Source organism: Mustela nigripes, chromosome 5 (genome assembly GCF_022355385.1).
Source record: "Mustela nigripes isolate SB6536 chromosome 5, MUSNIG.SB6536, whole genome shotgun sequence".
Lineage (NCBI taxonomy): Eukaryota > Metazoa > Chordata > Mammalia > Carnivora > Mustelidae > Mustela > Mustela nigripes.
Genome location: NC_081561.1, coordinates 51,578,020 through 51,602,730, shown reverse-complemented (window position 1 = coordinate 51,602,730; position 24,711 = coordinate 51,578,020). Strand labels below are relative to the sequence as shown.

Below are 24,711 nucleotides of genomic sequence, written 5' to 3'. Positions count from 1 at the left end.
GCTCAGTGCAGAGTCTGGCTTCAGATTCTTTCTCCCTCTCCTCTGCCCCTCCCACTTGTGCTCTCTATTTCTCTCTCAAAAATGAATTAAAAAAAATGAATAAATAAATCTTTAAAAATAAGAAAAGACCCTCAACTGATAATCAAAGAAAATAGAAAATAATGAGGTCTTGGATCTATTTGATTTAAAAAAGACTCACGATATCCAGTGTTTGCCCTGATGTGATGAAGTGGACATTTTCTTCCTTTTTTTTAAAAAAGATTTATTTATTTATTTATTTATTTATGTGACAGAAAGAGACACAGTGAGAGAGGGAACACAAGCAGGGAGAGTGGGAGAGGGAGAAGCAGGCTTCCTGCCAAGCAGAGAGCCCATTCTGGGGCTCAATGCCAGGACCCTGGGATCATGACATGAGCTGAAGGTAGCCACCCAAGCTACGCAGGCCACCCAGGTGCCCCTCTTATTTTTTTTTTCTTTTAATTCTTAAAAATAATCCCTACACCCACTGTCAGTCTCAAACCCACAACCTTGAGACCAAGAGCCGCATGCTCTACTGACTGGGCCAGCCAGATACCCTGAACTGGTCATTTTCAGATTCTGTTAATAGGAGAGCCAATAGGAAAACCTTTTTGGAGGGCAATGTCATCATTTTAATTTTTTCAAAGTAAGATATTACCTATCCCTTTATCTAGAAAATCTGGTTTGGGGACCATAAAACAGGATGTGTAAGGATGTGTATTTTAGCATTACTTATAATAAAGTGTAAGGAGATTGGCAGAATAAACTCTAGTACAGCGAGAAGACTGCGAGACTGTAAGGCTGGTTAAACAGAAAAAGAGGAAGTCAGTCTCTGCAACGTGGAAAACTGTCCATCACATTTGTGGGTGAAAGCGTTTATGTGCTTTGGCCCTGTTTGTGTAAATTTTTGCATACAGCATCTGCTTACACTTGCCAAAGGGAGTACCTGGAGAGCTATCCTGCCACACTGTTCACTGTGGGGAGTTCCACATGTGAGCATTGGGAGGTGGGGGGGGGGGAGTGTGAGACGACAAAGGAACTTTCTTTTTATACTTTGTGTGCTTTTAATTTCTCTTCTTATACCAAACCTTGTATTGCTTTTATAATTTTAAAATTTTGACTAAAAAAGACATCTCTTAAAATTCCAGACTGCTAGGGCGTTTCACTGTTCCCTGCCTATTTATTTGACCCTCTTACTTAAAAACTAATGGGGAGCAAACAGAAGCTGATTAATAAATATGTTGGAAAATGGCTTTCTTTCATTGCCACGTAGCTTTCCTTAGAATTATACTGAACCCAGAAATCTGGTTCTGTGTACCACAGAGTCTACTCTGATCTAAGAGTAAGGTCGTGGTGCTTCTCAGTGCACCCACACAGTAATCGGATAGACTTGAGCCTTCGGAGGGATTCAGCCAAAGGATTCTAAAATTCTTTGAATTTTAGAAATTCAAAGAAGAATTGCGTGTGGAGGCTCCTGGGTGGCTCACTCGGTTGAGCGACTGACTCTTGATTTCAGCTTAAGTCATGATTTCAGGGTCATGGGATGGAGCCCCATGCAGAGCTCTCCCCTGAGCGTGAGTCTGCTTGAGAATCTCATGTGTTAAAAATGACACATTATCCAGCAAATTCAAGAAGTATGTGATGTGTTAAGATAGCACCGAATCACAGCCTGCAAGCACCGGTGCCTGTCTCACACCTTTGGGTCCGGAGCAATGCATCCAGCCTCTTTGGTCTGTGGCCTGTATATGAAATTGGGTGTTAATACCTGTGGCCTGTCTTTATATATATATATTACCCCTCTGTGTGTAAAATAAGATCAAGGCCCTTTCTTCTCAAAAGAAAGATGTGAACAGAAGGTGAAATTACAGAATTCCTCCAGCACAGAAAGAAATTTGAGAGGAAAGAATTTGAGAGGAAGGTGCTCAGAGGCTTCCCTCCCTATTTCAAAATTCTTTAGCCTCTACTGTCGAGCCCCAGCTGGGCTCATAGTGTGTTGGTACAGAAGCAGAGGAAGTTAGGATCCCACTACTGTGTACTCCTGCCTGGCCTCTAGAGTAACTCAGACACTCAGGGTGTGGTGTCTCACCCAGGATCCCTCTGTCCATGGCAACTTGTATGTGCATTGAGTCATGGTTTCACATGTAGAGCAAGTTAGGTCATTGTGCATCTGCTGGAGGCACCAGTCATCTTTCTGCCATGATGGTCACATTACGGCCCAGGAGGTGGGCAAAGAGGCAGTGTTCCAGGCACTACGCCTTGGATGAGCGGAGTAGTCACAAGCTTTTGAGAGAGTGCCAGTCACAGATGGACCATATAGACTAATCTGTCAACATGTTTCAATACAACGTATGAAAAGATTTGGGGAAAGTATCTATATGTGAAAAGTGTGGAATAAGCTGACTTTGCTGAGAACGCCTAGTAAAAAGGAGTCAAAGGGAAATAACTCTTCTGCAGTCCACATCGAGGAGAGGAAAACGGCTGCTCTACTCAAGTTTTTAAACCAAGAAATCCTACCAGATTAGAGTGATGCTTTCAGCTCTTCCTGAGGCCTGATTGAAAAATAAAAGTTCATCCTGTACTTTCACACTAACTCACCAAATAACCGTCATAGCAGAAGTTTGGTTTCTTAAGTTTGCTTTTTTGCTATAAGAGTACTAATTGGACAAGGGAGTCTGAGTTCTCAGTAAAGAATGGCTGTCGTCCCTGTTTTGTGCAGCTAACGTCCATAAATAAAAATACTAGAAATACGGAGATAAATAGGGAAATAGTAGCACGAACCAAGTCCTGCCCTCCTCCACGCACACACGCAACACGCACACACCCTAGAACAAAGAAGTCACAGACACTTGGGTTTGTCCACAGTAGGATGACCACAAGGGTCAGGATTGGGACCAGGAGTAGGGCCAGGTCCTGCTTTGGCGGTCCTATCAGCAACTCACGAGTCCCTCCTTAACCATAGTTTTGCTTTCCATGGTTTCAGTTACCCATGGGCAACCGCGGTCTGGAAGCAGATGAGCCTCCTCCTGATGTATCATCAGAAGGCCAACAGTAGCCTCACACTGTGTCACAACACTATGTCATTCACCTCACTTCATCTCATCACGTAGGCATTTTGTCATCTTATGTCATCACAAGAAGGGGGAGTGCTGTACAGTAAGGTATTTTGAGAGAGAGACCACATTCACATAACTTTTATTACAGTATGTTGTAATTGTTCTATTTTATTAATTATCATTGTTAATCTCTTACCAGGTCTAATTTATAAGTTGAATTTTATCAAAAGTATGTCTGGGAAAAAGCATAGTAAATATAGGGTTCAGTCATCCACTGGGGGTCTTGGACCTTTTGCCCTCTGGGTAAGGGGGACCGCTGAACTTTCCTTTCACTCTGAGGGTTACTCTAGCATCCTCAGTCACTCCTATGAGCAGGGATCATGATGTAAAGTTTACATATAAAAAGGAATGGAAGATGCAATGTTTTATTTTCTGACTACAGTACATTTGCATATATAGAAATTGCTTTTGAATAAGTGTCTTCTAGATTTCTAAAAAAGAAACTTAGTTACCTTTAGTGTAATTTTAACATAAATTTTTCCTTTAATATAATTTATTACTTTACTTCTTATATTTCTCCAGGAGCTACCTCCCTATAACGGCTATGGACTCATTGAAGACTCTGCTCAGAATTGCTTTGTTCTCATTCCAAAGGCTCCGAAAAAAGATGTTATTAAAATGCTGGTGAACGATAACAAGGTGCTTCGTTATTTGGCTGCACTGGTGAGGATGACTTCCATATAGTAAGATTCTGCTCTGTCTCAGCACTGTGCCCAGTTGTCCTTTCCATCTGGAAAGCTGTAGAGTAACAGGTGTCAGAGTTGTATGTTATTTAAACAGCCAGGCAACCCAGTCCCCAGCCTTTGGGCAGGTTGGAGAGTATTAGCGGTAGTGCCCTGATCCAAGACCTAGCTCTAGTCCTAGCTCCTATAAACCTCATTCTTAGACCAGTAATCTCTCTCTACTACCCCTTCAAATTTTGACTGACCTTCTTGCTTTTTTTCTTAAGTAATTATGAAAGCCTGACAGAGTCAAATTATTTGTGTACTTGTGTACAACCGAGTGTACTGTGATTTCCTTGAGGGTAGGGCCCATATCTTACTACTTTTTATCATTACTTGTGATATCTAGCTTGATGTATTTTATATTTCTTAAATGTAATGGAATTCTACCAATTTAATAGATACTGCCTTTGAGGGGTCATATGGCTAGCATGGGTTTGGAAACAGACATAAATTTAAATCCTGAATATTCTACTATTGGCTGAGTTACCTGAGGAGAATTACTGATAGGAATTCAAAGGGTAATATCTTTAAAAATGGAAAACATACAAAAATAGGAATATCAGCATTTTATTTAGAAATACGGATATAAATAGAAATTGAAATAAGTTACTTCTGGGAATAGGAGTTGGAAGTGTGGGAGATGGGCCAAGTGATTTTTCAAACTGTGTGCATATATTTGGAAAAATAAATATTAAGTCAAGACATAGTTGACTACAATATTTTAGCAAGATCTTAAACAAAGCTTTAAATAAAAAGGGAGTTCTAGTAAACTCTAGGCCAACTAGCATACTCCATACCATAAAAATTCTGATTAATGAATATTTTTACATTATTAACAAGTTCTCTCAGTTGGGAGGACTTTCTAGGTTCTGTCAGCATTCTGTTTCTTGACCTGGGTGGTGGTTCCATGAGTGTTGACTTAATGAAAATTCTTTGAATTGTACATTTTAGTTTTTGCAGTTTTTCTTTATGTGTGTTATAGTTCACAGTGAAAAGTGTATATATATATATATATATATATATATATATAGAATAAAATACACTAAGCCCAGACAGTGGGTTGGGGCCTAAGTGAAAATATGGCTAGTGACAAATCTGGGCCTCAGAGTGCCAGTGGAGGGATTGCGGGAAGCTCGAGAAGAATGTAAGAACGTGACTTGAACAGTGGTCTCCACAGCAGCAGGCTTGGCCTTCCAAGAAGCCTGCAGATAGCTTATACTCCATGGATGCTGTGAAGAAAATACTCCAGCCTCTGCTCATAATTTATGAGGAATGCACCTATTTTATAGTTCCTGATATTTTTATATGGACTTTGTAGGGCATAGAACATGTATATGTAGAAGAATAGATGTTGAATTATTCATCACGCACTTAACAAATATTACAGAATGACTTTGGGCTTGGCATAGTTCTGGGCATTGAGGATATAGTGGAAAACAAGACAGAACAATCTCTGGCCTCATGGAGCTTACATTCCAGTTGAGGATACTCGAGTCAAGTAAACACATCATCAAAGAACAAGCGGGGGGTGCTTGGGTGGCTCAGTGGTTTGAGCTGCTGCCTTTGGCTGGGGTCATGATCTCAGGGTCCTGGGATCGAGCCCCGTATCGGGCTCTCTGCTCCGCAGGAAGCCTGCTTCCCTCTCTCTCTCTGCCTGCCTCTCTGCCTACTTGTGATCTCTGTCTGTCAAATAAATAAATAAAAATCTTAAAAAAAAAAAAAAAAAACAAGCGGTAAACATGCTGTGCAAAGTAAAGCAGGAGATAGAGTGATGGCAAGGGGCTCATTTAACGGGAAAATAAGGCAAACGGAGGGGAGAAGGCACACAACTGAGTAGAGACCTGAATGAAGGACTGAGGGGGCCAGTCAGCTGCATGTCTATGGGAACTGCAATTCATGCAGGGGCATTGCACAGGGAATGGAGGGCAGAGAGACAGGAAGGAAGATGGGATCAGGCACCCACTCACAGCTTTGCAGCCAGTGGCCTAACAGAGCCAGTGGGCTAGAACAGTGGGAGTAGTCATCCATGGTACAGGTAACACGAGTGTAGGTAATATGTCTGCAGACAATTTAAAGATAAACCCCAAAGTTGATGTGCTTCTTACTCTCATTGTATGCCTGTAATTCTAAATATCGGCAACATAATACCCATCCTCATAGAGACCATGCCTCCATACAGTAGAATTTCAGTTACTACATGTGGAGGAGAGGAAGGTGATAACAAATTACCATTAAGCACCCTCCACAGCAATAATTGTTGCAGAGAAGATCCATCAGTGGATGCTAAAATTACTGGAAAATATTTGAGGAGAAACAGGATTTTCATCATTTCAACGTGTTTCTTAAGATAAAATATTTATCAACTACAAAGGGGAAGTTGGTAATTTTTAAAGGGAGAAACCCAGAATTTATCTTCTACCCACATGACCAAAGTCAACATCACCAATAATGAGATCCATCAATATCACAAACTCCTTGGTGTACTTTGAGAACAAGAAATTTTTTTCTGTAGTATTTTTGCCAAAGATGTAAAAATGAGATGCACAAGGGACATTCAACATTATTCTTCAAAAGTGTCAAGGTCATGAAAGGACAAGGACAGAATGAGGAACTGTCACAGATTAGAGGAGATCAAAGAGAAAGAACAACTTAACACAATGTGAGATCCTGGGTAGCATCCTAAGTCAAAAAAAACATAAGTGAAAAACAGGTAAAATTTGAATAAGAACTGTGATCTATTTAATACTATTATGTCCTTACCATTTACCATTCCTGTGGTACCATTACTCTGGGTCTGGTAATTGTACAGTGACTATGTCAGATGCTATGTTGTGAGGAGTATGTGAAAATTCTTATTGTTCATGTAACTTTACACTTAGTTCTAAATAAAAACATAAAGAATTTTTTTTTTAACTTTTAAAATACTCCTGCCAGGGTGAACCAATGTCCCTCCCTTTCCACCCCCTTGGTACAGCCCAGCCCACCTCTGTGCTCAGAATTTCATATTTTATTCAGTGTGACGAGAATCCTCTGGAGGTTTGAGAGCAGAGGAGTGATGTGATTTGATTTTTATAACTATATTGTGGATGTTTGTTTAACAGTTTTTTATTGTTAGAATGTCTAATCAAAAAAGTTTGGAGACTGTTAGATTAGGGAATAGTATGAAGAAATTATTTGATTAAGAGGAAACCCAGTGACTTTCTTTGATAAACAAATTATTATACAAGAAATTCCACGTTGTAAATGAAAAGATATGTGCTGAAGTTGCAATTTGAGGAGACTTTAGTCAAGAACAAGCATGTCTGTATTTAGACTTGTTCAATCTGGAATTGGTTTCTTAGGGTTATGTGATCACACTCAGTGATTTATGTAGGAACAGTCTTATCTACAAGATAGTTTCTCAAAATCAATTTCAACTCTACGACATGTATTGCTCATTCTTCTTTCTTAAATTTTCTTTTAAAAATTATATATAAAAATTGATTTGTTTAAAGAACTAAACTTGCATAACCATCTTAGTGTCTATGAAACTGAATATGTCAGCCAAGAGGTCTCAAACTGTGGGCAGCCTGTGGGCAGAATGTAGCCCACATGTTTTGTTTGGTGCACACAGGGCTTTAAAAGAGTTCAGATCAACATTTTAAAATCAGGGTGGTTTTTTTCCCCAGGTTTTTGCTTAAATTCCAGTTAGTTAACACACAGTGTAATATTAGTTTCAGGTATAGAATTTCGTGATTCATCACTTACATACAACACTGGTTTTCTGTCTTCCCTTGAGAAATGGGAAGATCCCCAGCATTGGGCTTACATTTGCACAAGACAGCAGCCAGTCAGAGTTGAGTTGACGTAGCCTCCTTTAGATGAGGCATGTCCTTTCCAGGCCACCACAGTCTCCCCAAACCCCCGCCCAGTACTGTTCCCTTACATTATACTTTGTATATTGGGTTTATATTATATTTTATTATTTTTAAAAGATCTTATTTTTTTTTTTTATTTGACAGAGAGAGAAAGAGAGAGAGAGAGCACAAGCAGGGGGAGTGGCAGGCAAGGGAGAGGAAGAAGCAGGCTTCCTGCTGAGCAGGGAGTCCACAATGTGGGGCTAGATCTGACCTGAGCCAAAGGCAGATGCTTAACCAGCTGAGCCACCCAGGAGCCCCTTTTTGGTTTATATTTGATACCTAGTCCTGTAGACACTTAAGTTTTGAACATCTTGTACCTTTATAATAACTTCCTTTCTCCTCCTTCCTAGGAATCTCCCATCCCAGAAGACAAAGGCCGCCGATTTGTCTTCTCTTATTTTCTTGCCAGTGACATGATCAGTATCTTTGAGCCACCCGTCCGCAATTCTGGCATTATTGGGGGCAAGTACCTTGGCAGAACTAAAGTTCTTAAACCATCCTCGACCACGGAAAACCCCATCTACTATGGCCCGACTGACTTCTACATTGGTGCTGTGATTGAAGGTAGGTGTAAGCACAGCTTAGCCTTTCCAAGTGAATGGGTTCTTCTTAGTGGGAATTTAATTCGTTTAACTTGTAAGAGAGAGTTAGACTGCATTCCACCTGAACTAATATTCTTGTATATGTGATACAGTGTCTTGATCTCCTTATGTGTCAGTTAAACTGTAAGTTGGTCACATTCATGGGCCATAGGTGTAGAGCCCAAGCTTCCTGAACACTGAGCAAACTATTGCACATTTGTTTAGAGAGCTATGGAAAGTTCATTCATCTAGGTCACAGACCTATCTGTGACCTTGTCATTAGAAGATCGGTCTTGTTTTACCCCTAACAGCAGGATTAGAACCATAACCAAGCTAAGTGTATTTCTACCCTCTCCCCAGTGTTTGGCCACCGGTTTGTCATCCTTGACACAGACGACTATGTTTTGAAGTACATGGAGAGCAATGCTGCCCAGTATTCACCAGAAGCACTCTTGTCCATCCAGAACCGTGTTCAAAAGCAAGAAGCTCCTGCAACAGAATTGGAAAAGTATGTTTGATCATCTAAGGTCCAGTTTGGCTTTGATACTTACAAGGTATTTAGGAAGTAGTTCTTGATAAAATGAACAGGTAACCACATTTTAGATTTCAGATTTCCCTCACCAAATGGGAGTTATTACACATACACAGAAGGTTCTCTGGGTTCGTTTTAATAACTAGTAACTTAGAACTTTTTCAACTTCATTTATCTAGCAAATAATTATTGAATGCCTAATATGTATCAGTCACTATCACTAGGCCCTTCGGCTTTTATCAGTCAACAGAATAGAAAAGAAGTTGCTGCTCTCATGGAGTTGACCTCCTAAGCGGTAGGAGAGGGAGACAACCAATAAAGAACACAAGTAAATCATACAGTACATGAGGGGATGAATGCTATGGAAAGTGGAGAACTATAAGAATGATAAAGATTTCTGGAGGGTGATGGTAGGTAACAGTTCATGTGGGGAGCCGGGCACACTTTGAGAAGGTGACAGTGAGCAAACACTTGAAAGAAAAGGAGTCAGGCATGTGACTGTTTGGAGGATGAGCTTTCCAGGAAGAGGGACTGGTGAGTGTGAAGCCTCGGCCTGCCCAAAGTTCTGGAAAGCAGCAAGCTGGTAAGAGCCGCAAGAGTGAGGGAGTGAGAGGAAGAGGAGGAGGTGGGATTAGACCGTAGCCCCGTAAGATGGAGTTAGATCCTCTAGGACCCACTGGGTCTTTGGAAAGATGTTGACTTTTCTCTGAATAAAATGGAGAGCCACTGTGGGGGTTTGCAGGAGAGGAATGGCAAGATTTGGCATGCGTTTTACAAGAACTCAGCTGGCTGCTGTGCAGAGACTAGATCAGGAGGGAGACAAGTTGGGACCATGCTATAGTACTCCAGGCAAGAGATGAGGGTGTGTGGACCAGGGGACATGGAGAAAATTCTGATTCTAGATGTATTTTGAAGGTAGAGCCAATGGGACTTGAGACAGATTGTAGAGATGATATAAAACAGTCATTATGAATGACTCAGGTTTTTGTCCTGAGCAACTGGAAGGAAGGAGTTGCCATCAACTGAGATGGGGAAGATGTGCATTGTGGGTAGTAGAGGAGGGTTTTTTTGGTTGTGGGAAGGGTTTCAGTTTTGGTTATTGTAGGAGTGCTGACCACACTGACTCCATCTTTGGCCGTCCATCTTGTTCATGCCCATGCAACATACCCTCCTCAGGACTATGTGTTCCTGGCCCCATGGAGGTTAATGTCTGCCTTGATGCGATTGCAGGTGGCTTGTTCTGGTCTCCCCTAAAGTAGTGAACAGAAGGCCCCACTTTAGGTAGCTAGTAGAGATGGCTGGCCCACCGAAGACCCCACTTTAGGGAATTAGTAGAGATGGCTGGCCCACAGAAGGCCCCGCTTTAGGTGACTAGTCAGATGGCTGGCCCACAGAAGGCCCTGCTTTAGGTGACTAGTCAGATGGCTGGCCCACAGAAGACTCCACTTTAGGGAATTAGTAGAGATGGCTGGCCCACAGAAGGCCCCACTTTAGGGAATTAGTAGAGATCCTTTGGTGCACAAATGGCGCCACTTTAGATAGCTGCCCTGTGACCTCACCACCATGCCCCTTGCTCCATAAAAGCTGGGGTTTGAAGTCCTGACTATGTGGAGAAGAAGGGCAGAGAACAGCCGAGTGCTGCCTGGCTCATCCTGTCTGACTCCATCTCCCCCAATTCCCCCCTGTAAGTTACCCTGAAAGAAACTGTGTAAGTGGCTGGAGTGGCTTGCTTTGGTTTTCAGTCTTAAAGCGCCTTTCCATTATAGAGGGTACTTTGCTGACCCCCTTCCCTCTTCTAACAGTATCCTGGGTTTAAGGTATCTATCATATCCAGGTGGAGATATCAAGGAGGCCATCAGATATAGAAATCTGGCTTACAGGCAGGAGGTCTGGGCTGGGGATGTAAATGAGGAAGTTGCTGGCTTATAGATGAATTTCAAGCCACAGGACCTGGTGAAATCTCTGAGGGAGCAGTGGAAGTAGAAAAGCTCCCAGGAGCAGGCTGATGTCTTCCCACAGTAAGTGCTGAGAGAGGAGACTGGGAAGTCAGTCAGCTTGTGAGGCAGGAAGAAAAGCAAGTGGGCGTGATGGCCTGGAAGTCAGGTGAGGGATGTGCAGGCCATCTGCCCTCTGGCGTGGAGCTCCGAACTCTAAAAGCAACCACACCAATCTTAATAATCGACAGGAAAATTTACCATTCTGCAACCTTTAAAAATGTGTCAAAACATGAAAAACTCTGATGGTTTTGTATGTATAAGGAAGTGAAAAAATAGTAAAACTAATTTTTATTTAGTACATTGTAATTTAAAACAAAGGCGGGACACCTGAATGGCTCTCAGTTGAGCAAGCGACTCTTGGTTTCGGCTCAGGTCATGATCTCAGGGGCATGAGATGGAGCCCCTGGTCCGACCACACACTCCTGCAGAGAGTCTGCTTGAGATTCTCTCTTCCTGTCCCTCTGCCCCTTCCCCTACTTGCATGCCCACTTGCTCTAAGATAAGTCTAAAAAAAAAAAAAAAGGTTGGCAACATCAAGAATTAAAGTGTTTTACTTCTTTGTAGAATAAACTTGCCGAGACAAGGTTGAACAGTGCTTGCCTCATTCTTGTCACATAACCAGAGCAAATATCTTTTCTATGCCTTGGCAAATTGGCATATTCCTTTCTAATTTTGGACCAGCTTTCAACATTTTATTATTTTTGCTTTCTATGTTGTGGAATATCTCCTTGCGTTCCTTTAATAACTTCTGAGAGTTCTTTTAATGTGAAGTTTCTCGCTGCATCTGGGAGATGCTTGTCCTTTCCATGCACCCACTGTCCTCATTCAGGCCCTTCTCCTAGCTGAGTGCTGTCCCCACTGGTGGTGGTGTCCTCATTCCCAGTCCTCATTCCCATTCTTCTGTACTTCCATTGTGTTAGATTCAACTTCACATCCAGTGTTAGCCCTTTTGTGTCTTTGCTTCACTTTCACTTTTCTTTGCCAATTTCCTCTCTCAATGATGTATTTCAGGTATACTCTGGGGTCTAGCTCTGAGCTAAAAAACAGATACCCAGAAGCCAGTCACTGACAGACTTGAAACAAATGAGATGATTGTTGGTGATCAATGTGCATGAGTTGTTTACGTGGTGGTCGGTGCACTGACCAGGCAGACAGGGAGTCTGTGCTTCCTGCAATCCCTCACAGTTAATAAATGTGGTAACTGAAAGTTGAACCATGTCCTTGAGGGGCTGGGTTATTTAACAGTGTTAACGGAAATTCCCACTTATCAGAGCCTTGCAAAGGGACAGCTGCCTGTATGTCAACGAAGACAGAAGGACTCATTGTGTCAAATGGGGATTTAACAATGTGGGGGCGTCCAAGTGGGATTCCCTCCATTTCAGTGGAATGGAAAGGGCAGGGAAATCCAATGGGAGGGATTTAAGAGAGTGGGAGGATCACAGCTACTTGTGGTGAGCACAACATAAGGTATAAACTTGTTGACCACTATGTTGTGCACCTGAAACTGTGTGTCAACTCTGCAGAAATAAAATTAAAGAAAAAAAATAATGTATGGGAGGAGAGGAATTTGAGAACAGAAGTATAGACCACTTTTTTGAGGAATTTTTTGTGCAAAGAGGAAGAAACATCGGCAGTAGCTGACAGAGGAACAGGAGAAGTTTTTGCTTATTTTTAAGATAAAATGAACAACAGCATGTTTATACGTACATGGGAATGATTGTGCTGAGAGGGAAATTGACAAATGTGTAAGAGGGGAGCTTTGTGGAATATGTGTGAGAGATGGAACAAGGAACCTGGTGGGGGAATGGGCTTTAAGATAGAAGCACCAAGTCTACGGCCATACCACCCTGAACGCGCCCGATCTCGTCTGATAGAAGCACCAAGCATTCATCTCTGGCGGTCACTCTCAAACTTTTTGGTCTCAGAGCATCTGTATACTCCTAAAAATTAGGACCAAAAAGAGTTTTTTGTGTGTGTGGTTTATATCTATTGATATTTACCATAATGAAAATTATATCTGAGAAATTAAAAATATTCATTAATTTGTTTTAAAAAATAAAAACCCTTTCCATGTTAACACAAATAATAGCATTTTATTTAAAAAAAAATGCCTGAAGGTAGTATGAATCCCAGTGCCACACCTTCCATGTCTTCTAGCCATTCTGACTTTGGTTCCTAACGCCTCCCATCTGATCAAGAATCCGCTCCAAGGAGATACAGATCCTTTATTTGATGAATCATTGCTAAGAATCATGGAAGGGGATCTTGAGTACTTGTCAGACCTGAATACTTCTTTTGTCAAGTGTCAATCAGAGAATGATAATATTTGGAGCTAGCCATTTTCTTTCTCTGAGCCAGAAAATTTAAAAGTGCACAGGTAATTGATATTGTCAGTATCTGAAGTTCCTTTTGGGTTTTGGGTCCTTGTTGCAGTATATGGACCTCAGACTTAGAAAAAGACAAATGCTCATAAGTCCACACCTCTACACAAAAGCCCTGTGTATTCCTATATCCTTGCTTAACCAGCATCCCCTTTTGTGCTGTCATTTTCAAGAGGAGGCGTCTCCCCTGCTCAGTGAGCTTTTTCATCCTATTTTAGTTTTAGCCACTTTTCCCATACAGACATTCCCAACTGTTCTCATTTTTTTTCTGTTTTCTTTATGCCCCAAGCTCTTCCATATTCAATTTGCAGTTGGTCTCAAATATGAGACCATGATCCAAGGTAAGTTCCTTCAGTTTTCTCATTCTTCACTTTAGAGAATTCCCGAACTATTACTCCTCTTTCTTTACCTTCTTATCAAAGATAAGTAGCTCCCATTTCTCCAGATATAATTATTCTGTTTTGGGTCTGTAACCACCTCCGTTCTGGCTGCTTCAGCATCCATGCTTCATAAACTGCTTCCATGAAGGTCATCGGTCACTTCCAGATTTAAATGGTCTCTTGTCATTTTTTCATTAATTCAACAGATATATGAGCTTGTGGCTTGTGCCAGACCTTATCATTCATATATATATATTTGCTCGAGCAAATATATGAGTGTGTAGGGAGCTCATAGTGTATGACAGGATGGCAAAAATTTTTAGTAAGGAGACGGGGTAGTAAATAGTTTAGGCTTTGTGGGCCATACCATCTCTGTTGGAACCACTCAACTCTGCCCTTCCAGGGTAAAAGTAGCAGTCATAGGCAATGTGTAATGAAAGTGTGGCTGAATGACAATTAAACTTTCTTTAGAACAGGCAGCAGGTTGATTTTGAACTATTATAGTTTGCCAAGTCCCTGGTCTGGTCTTTAGCCTTTTTTGATTTACATGTAAGTCACTTTTTACGATCCCCCCCTTTATTTATTCTAAGACTTTTCTTTAAAAATTTTAGCAAATGGTGTTTTGCTAGTTTCAGGTGTATAATATACTCAACTATTCTGTACATTACTGGGTGTTAATCACCATTTGTCTATTGATTTCCTATGACCTTACTGAATTCTGTATCCATACTAGTAGGGTTTTTTTGTGGAGTTTTTAGGGTTTTCTATAAATAGTATCATGTCATCTGCAAATGTGACAGTTTAACTTCTTCCTTACCAATCTGGATGCCTTTTATTCCTTTCTCTTGTCTAATTGCTATGGCTAGCACTTCCAGTACCATGTTGAATAAAAGTGAGAGTGGACAATTCTTGTCTTATTCTTCATCTTAGGGGAAAAGCTCTGTTTCTTACCACTGAGTATGATATTAGAGGTAGAGATGTTGAGGGTTTTTATCGTGAATGGATTTTGTACTTGGTCAAATGTTTTTACTGCATATATTGAAATAATCATATGGTTTTTATCCTTTTCTCTTATTGATGTGATATATCACATTGATTTGTGAATATTGAGCCATGCTTGCATCCTGGGAATAAATTCCACTTGATCATGGTGAATGATTTTTTTTTTAATGTTGGATTTGGTTTCCTAATACTTTTTTGAGGAATTTTGCATCTATGTTCATGAGAGATATTGGATTGTAGTTTTCTCTCCCTCGCTCTTTTTTTGTAATGTTTTTATCTGGTATTGGTATCAGGGTAATGCTGGCCTTATGGAATGAATTTGGAAGCTTTCCTTGCTCTATTTTTTTTTCTTTGAAGATTTTACCTATTAATTTGTCAGAGAAAGAGATTGAGAGAGAGAGAGAAAGCACAAGCAGGGAGAGCAGCAGGCTGAGAGAGAAGCAGGCTCCCCACTGAACAAGGAGCCTGATGTGGGACTCGATCCCAGGATCCTGGAATCATGACCTGAGCTGAAGGCAGACGTTTAACCCACTGAGCCACCCAGGCATCCCAATTTTTTTTTAATAGTTTGAGAAGAATAGGTATTAAGTCTTCTTTATTTTTTAAATTTATTTTTATTTAAATTCAACTATCAGACATATAATACATCATTAATTTTTGATGTAATGTTTAGTGATTCATTAGTTGCATATAACACCTAGTCTCCTTTAAATGTTTGGTAGAATTGGAGTGCCTGGGTGGCTCAGTCAGTTAAGTGTCTGACTGACTCTTCACTTGATCTTAGTCAAAATGTTGTGAAGCGGTAAGTGTCCGACTCTTGATTTTGGCTCAGTTCATGATTTCAGGGCTGTGAGATTAAGCCTCACATCAGGCTCCTTCCTGAGCGTGGAGCCTACTTAAGATTCTCTCCCTTTCCGTCTGCTCCTCCCCCACACCACCCTCTCTTTAAAAAAGAAAAAATAGAAATTGGTAGAATTCATGTGAAGCCATTTGGTCCTGGACTTTTCTTTGTTGAGGGTTTTTTGGTTACTGATTCAAATTTATTGTTGGCAATCAGTCTGTTCAAATTTTTACTTCTTCTTGATTCAGTTTTGGGAGGTCATATATTTCTAGGAATTTATCTATGTCTTCTAGGTTGTTTGATTTATTAGAGTATTATAAAAAAATTATACGCCTTTATAGTCCTTTGAATTTCTGTGGGGTCCACATCCTTTTTTTTTTTTTTTAATTGAATCTGGCTAAAGGTTTATCAGTCTTGTTGATCTTTTCAAAGAACCAGTTCCTGGTTTCATTGTACCATTCTAGTTCATTTCTGCCCTAATCTTATTATTTCCCTTTATTGGTTTGGAGTTTTGTTTGATATTTTTCTGGTTTCTTTAGATTTAAGGTTAGTTTGTTTATTTGAGATTTCTCTTGCTTCTTGAGTAGGCCTGTATTGCTATAAAGTTCTTTCTTAGAACTGCTTTTGCTACATCCCAAAGATTTTAGACCATTGTGTTTTCATTTTCATTCATCTTTATGTATTTTTTATTTGCTCTTTGATTTCTTGGTTGACCTAGTCATTGTTTAGTTGCATGTTATTTAAACTCCACGTATTTGTGTTCTTTTCAGATTTTTTTTTTCTTGTGGTTGATTTCTAGTTTTATGGTATTGTGGTCAGAAAAGATGCATGGTATGACTTCAGTCTTTTTGAATTTGTTGACACTTGTTTTGTGGCCAAACATATAGTCTCTCTGGAGAACATTCCATATGCACTCAAAAAGAATGTGTAATCTGTTTTAGGATAGAATGTTCTGAGTATATCTCTTCAGTCCATCTGGTCTAGTGTGTCATTCAAAGCCACTATTTCTTTGTTGATTTTCTGTTTGGATGATCTATCTGTTGATGTCAGTGGGGTGTTAAAGTCCCTTACTATTACTGCAATATTATTGTTTACTTCCTTTATGTTTGTTTTAACTGGTTATGTTATGTTGGGTGCATAAATATTTATAATTGCTATATCTTCTTGTGGGAGTATTCCCTTTATATAGTGTCCTTCTTTGTCTCCTCTCACAGTCTTTGTTTTAAAGTCTGTTTTTTCTGGGCACCTGGTGGCTCAGCTGGCTAAGCATCCCACTCTTGGTTTTGGCTCAGAGTTGTGAAGTGACCTCAGGGTCGTGAAATTGAGCCATATATCAGCCTCCCCCACTCAGCAAGGAGACTTCTACCCTCTCCCTTTGCCTTTCTCCCTGCTTGTACACTCTCTCTCAAACAAATCTTAAAAAATAATAAAGTCTATTTTGTCTGATATAAGTATTGCTACTTTGGCTTTCTTTTCACTGCCATTTGGATGAGAAATGCTTTTCCATCCCTTCACTTAATTTGCATGTGTCTTTAGATCTGAAATGAGCCTTTTATAGCCAGCGTAATATATAGGTGGATCTTGCTTTTAGTTTTTATTTATTTTTTAATTTTTTAAAGTAGGCTCCATGCCCAGCGTGGAGCCCACTGTGGGGCCTAAACTCACGACCCTGAAATCAAGACCTGAGCTAAGATCAAGAGTAGGACACTTAACTGACTGAACCACCCAGGCACCACTGGGTCTTGCTTTTCTGTCCATTCCATCACCCTATGTCTTTTGATTGGAGCATAGTCCATTTACATTCAAAGTGATTACTGATGGATATGTGCTTATTGCCATTCTGTTCCTGTTTTATGACTGTTTTTGTATTTCATCTCTGTCCTTTCTTCTCTTGTGCTCTGCTCTCCTGGTTTGCTGGCTTTCTTTAGTGATATACTCGAATTCATGTCTCTTCATTTTTTGCATATCTGTTACCAGTTTTTGATTTGCGGTTACCATTAGGATTGCATATAGCTTCTGCAGGTAGCACTCTATATTAAGCTGATGTTCACTTAAGTTTGAACCCATTCTAAAAGCACTAAAATTTTGCTCCTCTCCCCTCCATGATTAGGTGTATGGTATCCTATTTAACATCCTTTTATTTTTTTAATTCCTTAACTAATTTGTATAGATATGCTTAATTTTACTGCTTTTGTGCTTCCTTCTTTTTTAAAATCCTACTTACAGTTTTTCCTTTTCATTGGAAGAGTCCCCTTTAACATTTCATGCAGGGTTGATTTAGTGGTGATGAATTCCATTAGCTTTTGTTTGTCTGAAAAACTCTCTTTATCCTTAATGATAGCCTTGCTGCACAGAGTTCTCTTGAATGCAGGGTTTTCTTCTTTCAGCTCTTTGAATATATGCCTTCTGGCCTTCAGAATTGCTGCTTAAAAATTAACTGATAGCTTTATAGGGATTCCTTTGGATGTAACTGTTTTCGTTTCTCTTGCTGCTTTTAAGATTCTCTTCATTATTACTTTCTGCCGTTTTAATTACTATGTGTCTTGATGTGGACTTCCTTAGGTTGATTTTGTTGGGGCCTTCCTATGCCTCCTGGTTGTAGATTTCTGTATCCTTCCCCAAATTCAGGAAATTTCCAGCTATTATTTCTTCAACCACATTTTCTTCCACTTTTGATCTCTCTTCTCCTTCTGGGATTCCTATAACCTGGATGTTTCTACACTTGACAGTATTCTTGTGTTCCTTAATCCATTTTCATTTATTATTATTTTTTCTCTCTCCTGCTCAGCTTGATTGCTCTCCTGAACTGTGTTCTCCAGGTCGCTGATTTGTTCTGCTTATTCTAGGCTAATATTTTATTTTAGTGTACCAAAGGATATGTATATATAGTGTATATGTATATGTTAATATATAAATTATATATATAAAATCTATATATTTTATTTTAGTTTTTGAGTTCTTCATCTATGTAATTGGTTCTTTTCAGTGTTTTCTATCTCTTTGTTGAAGGTCTCACAGAGGTTATCCACTCAAGTTCAATGATACTTTATGAGCAATATTTTAAATTCTCTGTTAGGTATATTACTTATCTCGGTTTTGTTTAGCTCTCTTGCTGTGATTTTGTTCTGTTCTTTCATTTGGGATATATTATTTGGTCTCATTTTGTCTTACTCTCTGTCTCTTGCCTTTAGCCCAGTTGTCTGCAGTGGTTCTCTTTGCTTGTTGTGGCAGTTTTTGGTCCCTTTGGTATTAGTGGGCCAGTCTAGGGCCACCTTGGGTTTGAGTTGAGTCAGACCAGACATTGGCCAATGCTGTAGTAGCACTAAACTGCAGGGGGGTACTGAGAAACTTTCATTGGTGGGCAGGGTCTGTAGTTAGACCAGACATCTGGCCCTAGCCTACTGCTGGGGCTATAGTCCTAATGGTGTGTATGTGGTGATCATTCCCTCACCCTGGAGCAGGAGTCATTTTGGAGTGGTGCTCTCCCATCTGGGCTGCTTGCACCCTGCCTGGCTTGTGGCACCACTTAGGATGGACTCCTGCTGAGGTCAGGTTGGAGGGGTCAGGTTGCACTGTGCCAGCAAGGTCCATGCTGATTTTCAGTATAAGGGGACCTGCGGCCACAAGGGCGGGTAGGAAAACTCCTGCTCAGACCAGGATGGAAAGGTCATGTCTGCAGGAGACCCCACAGATGGGATGTGCTGTTTGCAAGCTAGATGGAGAGTGTTTATGTTGCCCTGGTTCCCACAGGTGTCCTTGTATTTTAGGGAGGAGAGAATGGTACCTGCTCATTTGTTCCTTTTTTTTTTTTTTTAAATATTTTATTTGAGAGAGGGAGAGAAAGAGTGTATGAACAGGGGGAGGGGTAGAGGGAGAGGGAGAAGCAAAGTCCCCACTGAGCCTGGAGCTGATGAAAGGCTCAATCCCAGGGCCCTGAAATCATGACCTGAGCTGAAGTCAGCCACTTGACCAACTGAGCCCCCAGGCCCCCCTTCTCTTTTGTTCTTAAAGAAGTTTCCCAAAGTGTCCAGTCCCTCCAGGACACACTCTGAGATTAGTAAACAAATCTCCCTCCTTGATACCCCCCGCGTTTTTCAAACTGCTGCTTCTATGCTGTATCTCAGCAGGGTTCTTTGTTGTGCTGTCTCTTTAAGGGCAGAGACTCGGTTTCCTCTTGCCCTCCTGGCTCTCCCAGAGCAAAGCTGCTCTGGGATTTTTTAAAGTTCCAGGTGTTCTTTGGGTGTTGAGTTTGATAAGTTCTTTATAGATTCTGGACACTAGTCCTTTATCTGATATGTCGTTTGCAAATATCTTCTCCCATTCTGTCAGTTTTCTTTTGATTTTGTTAACTGTTTCCTTAATCCAATCAAGAAATGGGCAGAGGACATGAACAGACATTTCTGCAAAGAAGACATCCAGATGGCCAACAGACACATGAAAAAGTGCTCCATATCACTCGGCATCAGGGAAATACAAATCAAAACCACAATGAGATATCACCTCACACCAGTCAGAATGGCTAAAATCAACAAGTCAGGAAATGACAGATGCTGGCGAGGATGCGGAGAAAGGGGAACCCTCCTACACTGTTGGTGGGAATGCAAGCTGGTGCAGCCACTCTGGAAAACAGCATGGAGGTTCCTCAAAATGTTGAAAATAGAACTGCCCTATGACCCAGCAATTGCACTATTGGGTATTTACCCTAAAGATACAAACGTAGTGATCCAAAGGGGCACGTGCACCCGAATGTTTATAGCAGCAATGTCCACAATAGCCAAACTATGGAAAGAACCTAGATGTCCATCAACAGACGAATGGATCAAGAAGATGTGGTATATATACACAATGGAATACTATGTAGCCATCAAAAGAAATGAAATCTTGCCATTTGCGACAACATGGATGGAACTAGAGCATATCATGCTTAGTGAAATAAGTCAAGCAGAGAAAGACAACTATCATATGATTTCCCTGATATGAGGAAGTGGTGATGCAACATGGGGACTTAAGTGGGTAGGAGAAGAATAAATGAAACAAGATGGGATTGGGAGGGAGACAAACCATAAGTGACTCTTAATCTCACAAAACAAACTGAGGGTTGCTGGGGGGAGGGGGTTTGGGAGAAGGGGATGGGATTATGGACATTGGGGAGGGTATGTGCTTTGGTGAGTGCTGTGAAGTGTGTAAACCTGGCGATTCACAGACCTGTACCCCTGGGGATAAAAATAGGTTTATAAAAAATAAAAAATAAAAAAAAAAATTTATGACTCACAAAAAAAAACAAAACAAAAAGTTCCAGGTGTTAAGATCTACTGATTGTTAGGCCCCTCTGGTTTTCAAAACCAAATGCTATGGGGATTCATCTTCCCTTGTGAGTCCCCTGTGCCTGAAGTGTGGGGTCTGAGCATCTGTCCATGCTCCTGGAGTTCTTCCCTCCCACAGACAGTTCTCTGGGTCTGTTTGCTTCCCAACCACATCTCTGCCCTTCTTATCCTCTCAGTGCGGCCACTTCTCTACATTTAGCTGAATGTATCTGTTCGACCACTCTTCAGATCATTTTTTGGGCTATTTACACTGATGTATTATCTAGGTGTATCCATGGGTTGAGGTGATCCCAGGACCCACCTAGTCCACCATCTTCTCTGGAAGTCTTTACCACCCCCTTTTAAAAAAACTTTTTTGAGTTCTAGAAAGTAAGAGTCTCTGATATTCCTGCTACTTCTCTGGAAGCCTATTCTTTGTATCTTTTTAATACATTTTGTCTACTGGGTTGATGTCTCTCAAGATCCTATTTTTGGTCCTCTTACTTGCTTTTGCTAAACGCTCTTGACAATCTTATTTCATTGCACAGTGTCTAAATAAGCTGCTCTCCATTCTGACCATTCTCCTGATTCTATCCTAGATACCTGTTGGCCTTTCGATGTGTCCTCAGCCAGCTGAGTCACAGTATCTTACCATTTGTACAACAAAAAAAACGAGGCCGTTGTCATTTTCATTTTTGTAGCACAACTGCTTTTCCTTCTTTCTTCTTCCTTCTTTCTGTCTCATCAAGTGGAGATAGCAGTGAGTTGTGATAACATACGTAAAGCGCCAGCATAGTGTCTGGCACACACAGGAGACAAGCAATAAATGTTAATTGCCCACTTTTTCTTAATCACATCAGTGTTCCATCTGCCTTGGTTTGAAACCTAGAAGATACCTTTGACCTCTTTTATTTTGCGCCATGTTCAATATGTTAAATTCTTTTATTCCATAATATGTCTTGCCTCTGCCTTCTATTCATTTGCCCCACCATTTCCCAATTTAAAGCACTCTGTCAGTTATGAACTGCATTTGTCCACACATAATAACAGAATTAGCTTAACCCAGTGGAGTTTTATGTTCTTCCTGGAATACAGCATCTTGAGGGAAGTGGTCTAGAGCTGGTGTGGTGGCTTTGCAATGCCAGCAGAGAAATGATATTTTTTCTCCCTCTTCTCAGACATCTTAGCAAGTAGTTTTTGCCCTCCTGCTTTTCATTCTGTGGCCACAAAGTGAATGTTCCTTCTCCAGCATTGCATCTATAGAATCCAGGCAGGAAGAAGGGGAAGGACAAAGGGTAAAGGACTGAACAGCCAATCTCACCATGTCTTTCCTGTTTTTAAAGGGCTTATCCAGGAGCCCCACCCAGTAACTTCTGCTGACATCTCATTTTCTGGGCTGTGTCATGCAGCCACTCCTAGCGGCTGCTCCAAACAAAATAAGGACCGTGTTAGGAAAAGGAGAGGATGAAGATTGCACAGCGAACCACCAGTGTCTGCCATACTTCCATCACGGCTTACCTTGACGTCCACAATACCTCCTGATGTATCTTCCCATGCCCACTCTTTCCCTTAATCCACTTCATGTACAGTGAATCCTGGAACTTGACTCCAAATTCATCATACGACAATTTCCCCCTCCATTTTATTGAGGTCTAAATGTACAGTTAATATGTACAACATGGTGGTTTGTGGCAGTTATTCACAATGTATACCAATCAAGTTAATTAACACATCCATCACCTCACATGGCTACCATTTATATATGTGTGTGTGTGTGTGTGTGTGTACTGGGAATGCTTAAGATCTCTTTGCAAATATTAGGTATATGGGACAATATTACTGACTGTAGCCACAGTGCTGTACATTAGACCTCCAGAACTTCTTCACCTTGTTAATGATTGTTTGTACTCTTGACCAACATCACTCCCCTCCCCCAGCCCTTGGACTTCAACATTTTTTAGATTCCACACATAAAATGAGATTATACAGTATTTTTTTTTCTCTGGGTTATTTCACAAAGCACAATATCCTTCAGGTTCATCCATGTTATCACAAATGGCAGGATTTCCTTCTTTTTTTTGGCTGAGTAACATTCCATTGTGTCATGTTTTTTATATATGTATCACATTTTTAATCTATGTTTTTTTTCCATCTATGGACATTTAGGTTGTTTTCATTTCTTGGCCATTGTGAATAATGCTGCAGTGATATGGGAGTGCAGTGCACATGTCTCTTTGAGGTTGATTTCATTTCCCTCAGAAATATATCCAGAAGTGGGATTGTTAGATACTATTATAGTTCTATTTTTAATTTTTTGAGGATATTCCATGACTGTTTTCCATAATGGCTATACTATTTTATATTCCTACCCACAGTGGGAGGGTACAAGAGTTCCCTTTCCTCCACAGCCTCTCCAGGTTATTGGCTCTTGTCTTTTTGATGATGACCATTCTAACAGGTATGATATCTCATTTTGGTTTTGATTTGCATTTCCCTCAAGATTAGTGAACTTGAGCATCTTTTCATGTTCTCATTGGGATTTGCATATCCTTTTTGGAAAAATGTCTACTCAGGTCATTTGTCCATGTCTTAATAGGATTGTTTATTTTTTTGTTATTGAGTTATATGAATTCCTTTTATGTTTTAGGTATTAACCCCTTATCAGATATATGGTTTATGCTATAGTTTGAATGTTTGTGTCCTCCCCCCAAAATTTATATGTTGATATCTCGATCCATATTAAAAGGCCATGTGATATTATTAAGAGGAAGGGCCTTTGGAAAGTGATTAGATCATGAGAACCCTATGAATGGGGTTAGTGTTTATATTTAAAACAAAACAAAACAAAACTTGGGCACCTGGGTGGCTCAGTGGGTTAAGGCCTCTGCCTTTGGCTCAGGTCATGATCCTGGAGTCCTGGGATCAAGCTCCACATCCGGCTCTCTGCTCAGCAGGGAGCCTGCTTCCTCCTCTCTCTCTGCCTGCCTCTCTGCCTACTTGTGATCTGTCAGTAGAATAAATAAACAAAATCTTTTAGAAAAAACCCAAAGAGCAAAAAACAAAAAAACCCAGAGAACTTGCTAGCCCCTTTCCATCATGTAAGGACACAGAGAGGAGACACTGGCTATGAACAAACAAGAGCCTTCACCAGCCACCACGTGGAATCTGGGGTGCCCTGATCCTGGACTTTTACCCTCCATAACTGAGAAAAATAAATTTCTGTTGTTTATAAGCTAACCAGTCTCTGGTATTTTGTTAGACTAGCCTGAACAGACTAAGACAGTTTGTAAATATTTTCTCCCATTTCACAGGTTGCCTTTTCATTTTGTTGATTTTTTTTCTTTTGCTGTGCAGGAACTTTTTTGGTTTGATGTAGTTCCACTTGTTTGTCTTGCTTTTGTTGACTGTGTCTTTTGGTGTCCAAAAAAACATTGCCAAGACTAATGTCAAGGAGCTTTTTTCTTTTGTTTACTTCTACGGAGTCCAAATCCCAGGTTTTGTGTTTAAGTCTTAAATCACTTTGAATTAATTTTTGTGAGTTCTATAAAATAGGGATCTGATTTCATTCTTTTGTGGGGATACCCAGGTTTCCCAGCCACTTACTGAAGAGACTGTCCTGCCCCATTGTGTTCTTGGCACCCTTGTCAAAGACAGTTGAGCATACATGCATGAGCTTATTTCTGGGCTCTATTCTGTTCCATTGGCTTATGTATCTCTTTTTATGCCAGTCCCAGGTAGTTTCAACTACAGGAGCTTTTTTTTTTTTTAAGATTTTATTTATTTATTTATTTGTCAGAGAGATAGAGCACAGGCAGGCAGAGTGGCAGGCAGAGGCTTCCCCTGGAGCAAGGAGCCGGATGCGGTACTTGATCCCAGATGCTGGGATCATGACCTGAGCTGAAGGCAGCCACCTAACCAACTGAGCCACCCAGGCATCCC

The 24,711-nt window shown here is 40.6% G+C and overlaps 1 protein-coding gene across 2 annotated transcripts in view; it reads left to right on the top strand.

Moving 5' to 3' along the window:
- Positions 1 to 24,711, top strand: part of EFHC1 (EF-hand domain containing 1) — a 58,432-nt gene that overhangs the window by 26,054 nt on the left and 7,667 nt on the right. For both annotated transcript variants that reach the window (XM_059399040.1, XM_059399041.1), the window contains 3 exons: positions 3,654 to 3,794; positions 8,106 to 8,319; positions 8,697 to 8,844. In XM_059399040.1, the coding sequence (XP_059255023.1) occupies positions 3,654 to 3,794; positions 8,106 to 8,319; positions 8,697 to 8,844 (503 nt within the window). The remainder of the gene's footprint in view (positions 1 to 3,653; positions 3,795 to 8,105; positions 8,320 to 8,696; positions 8,845 to 24,711) is intronic.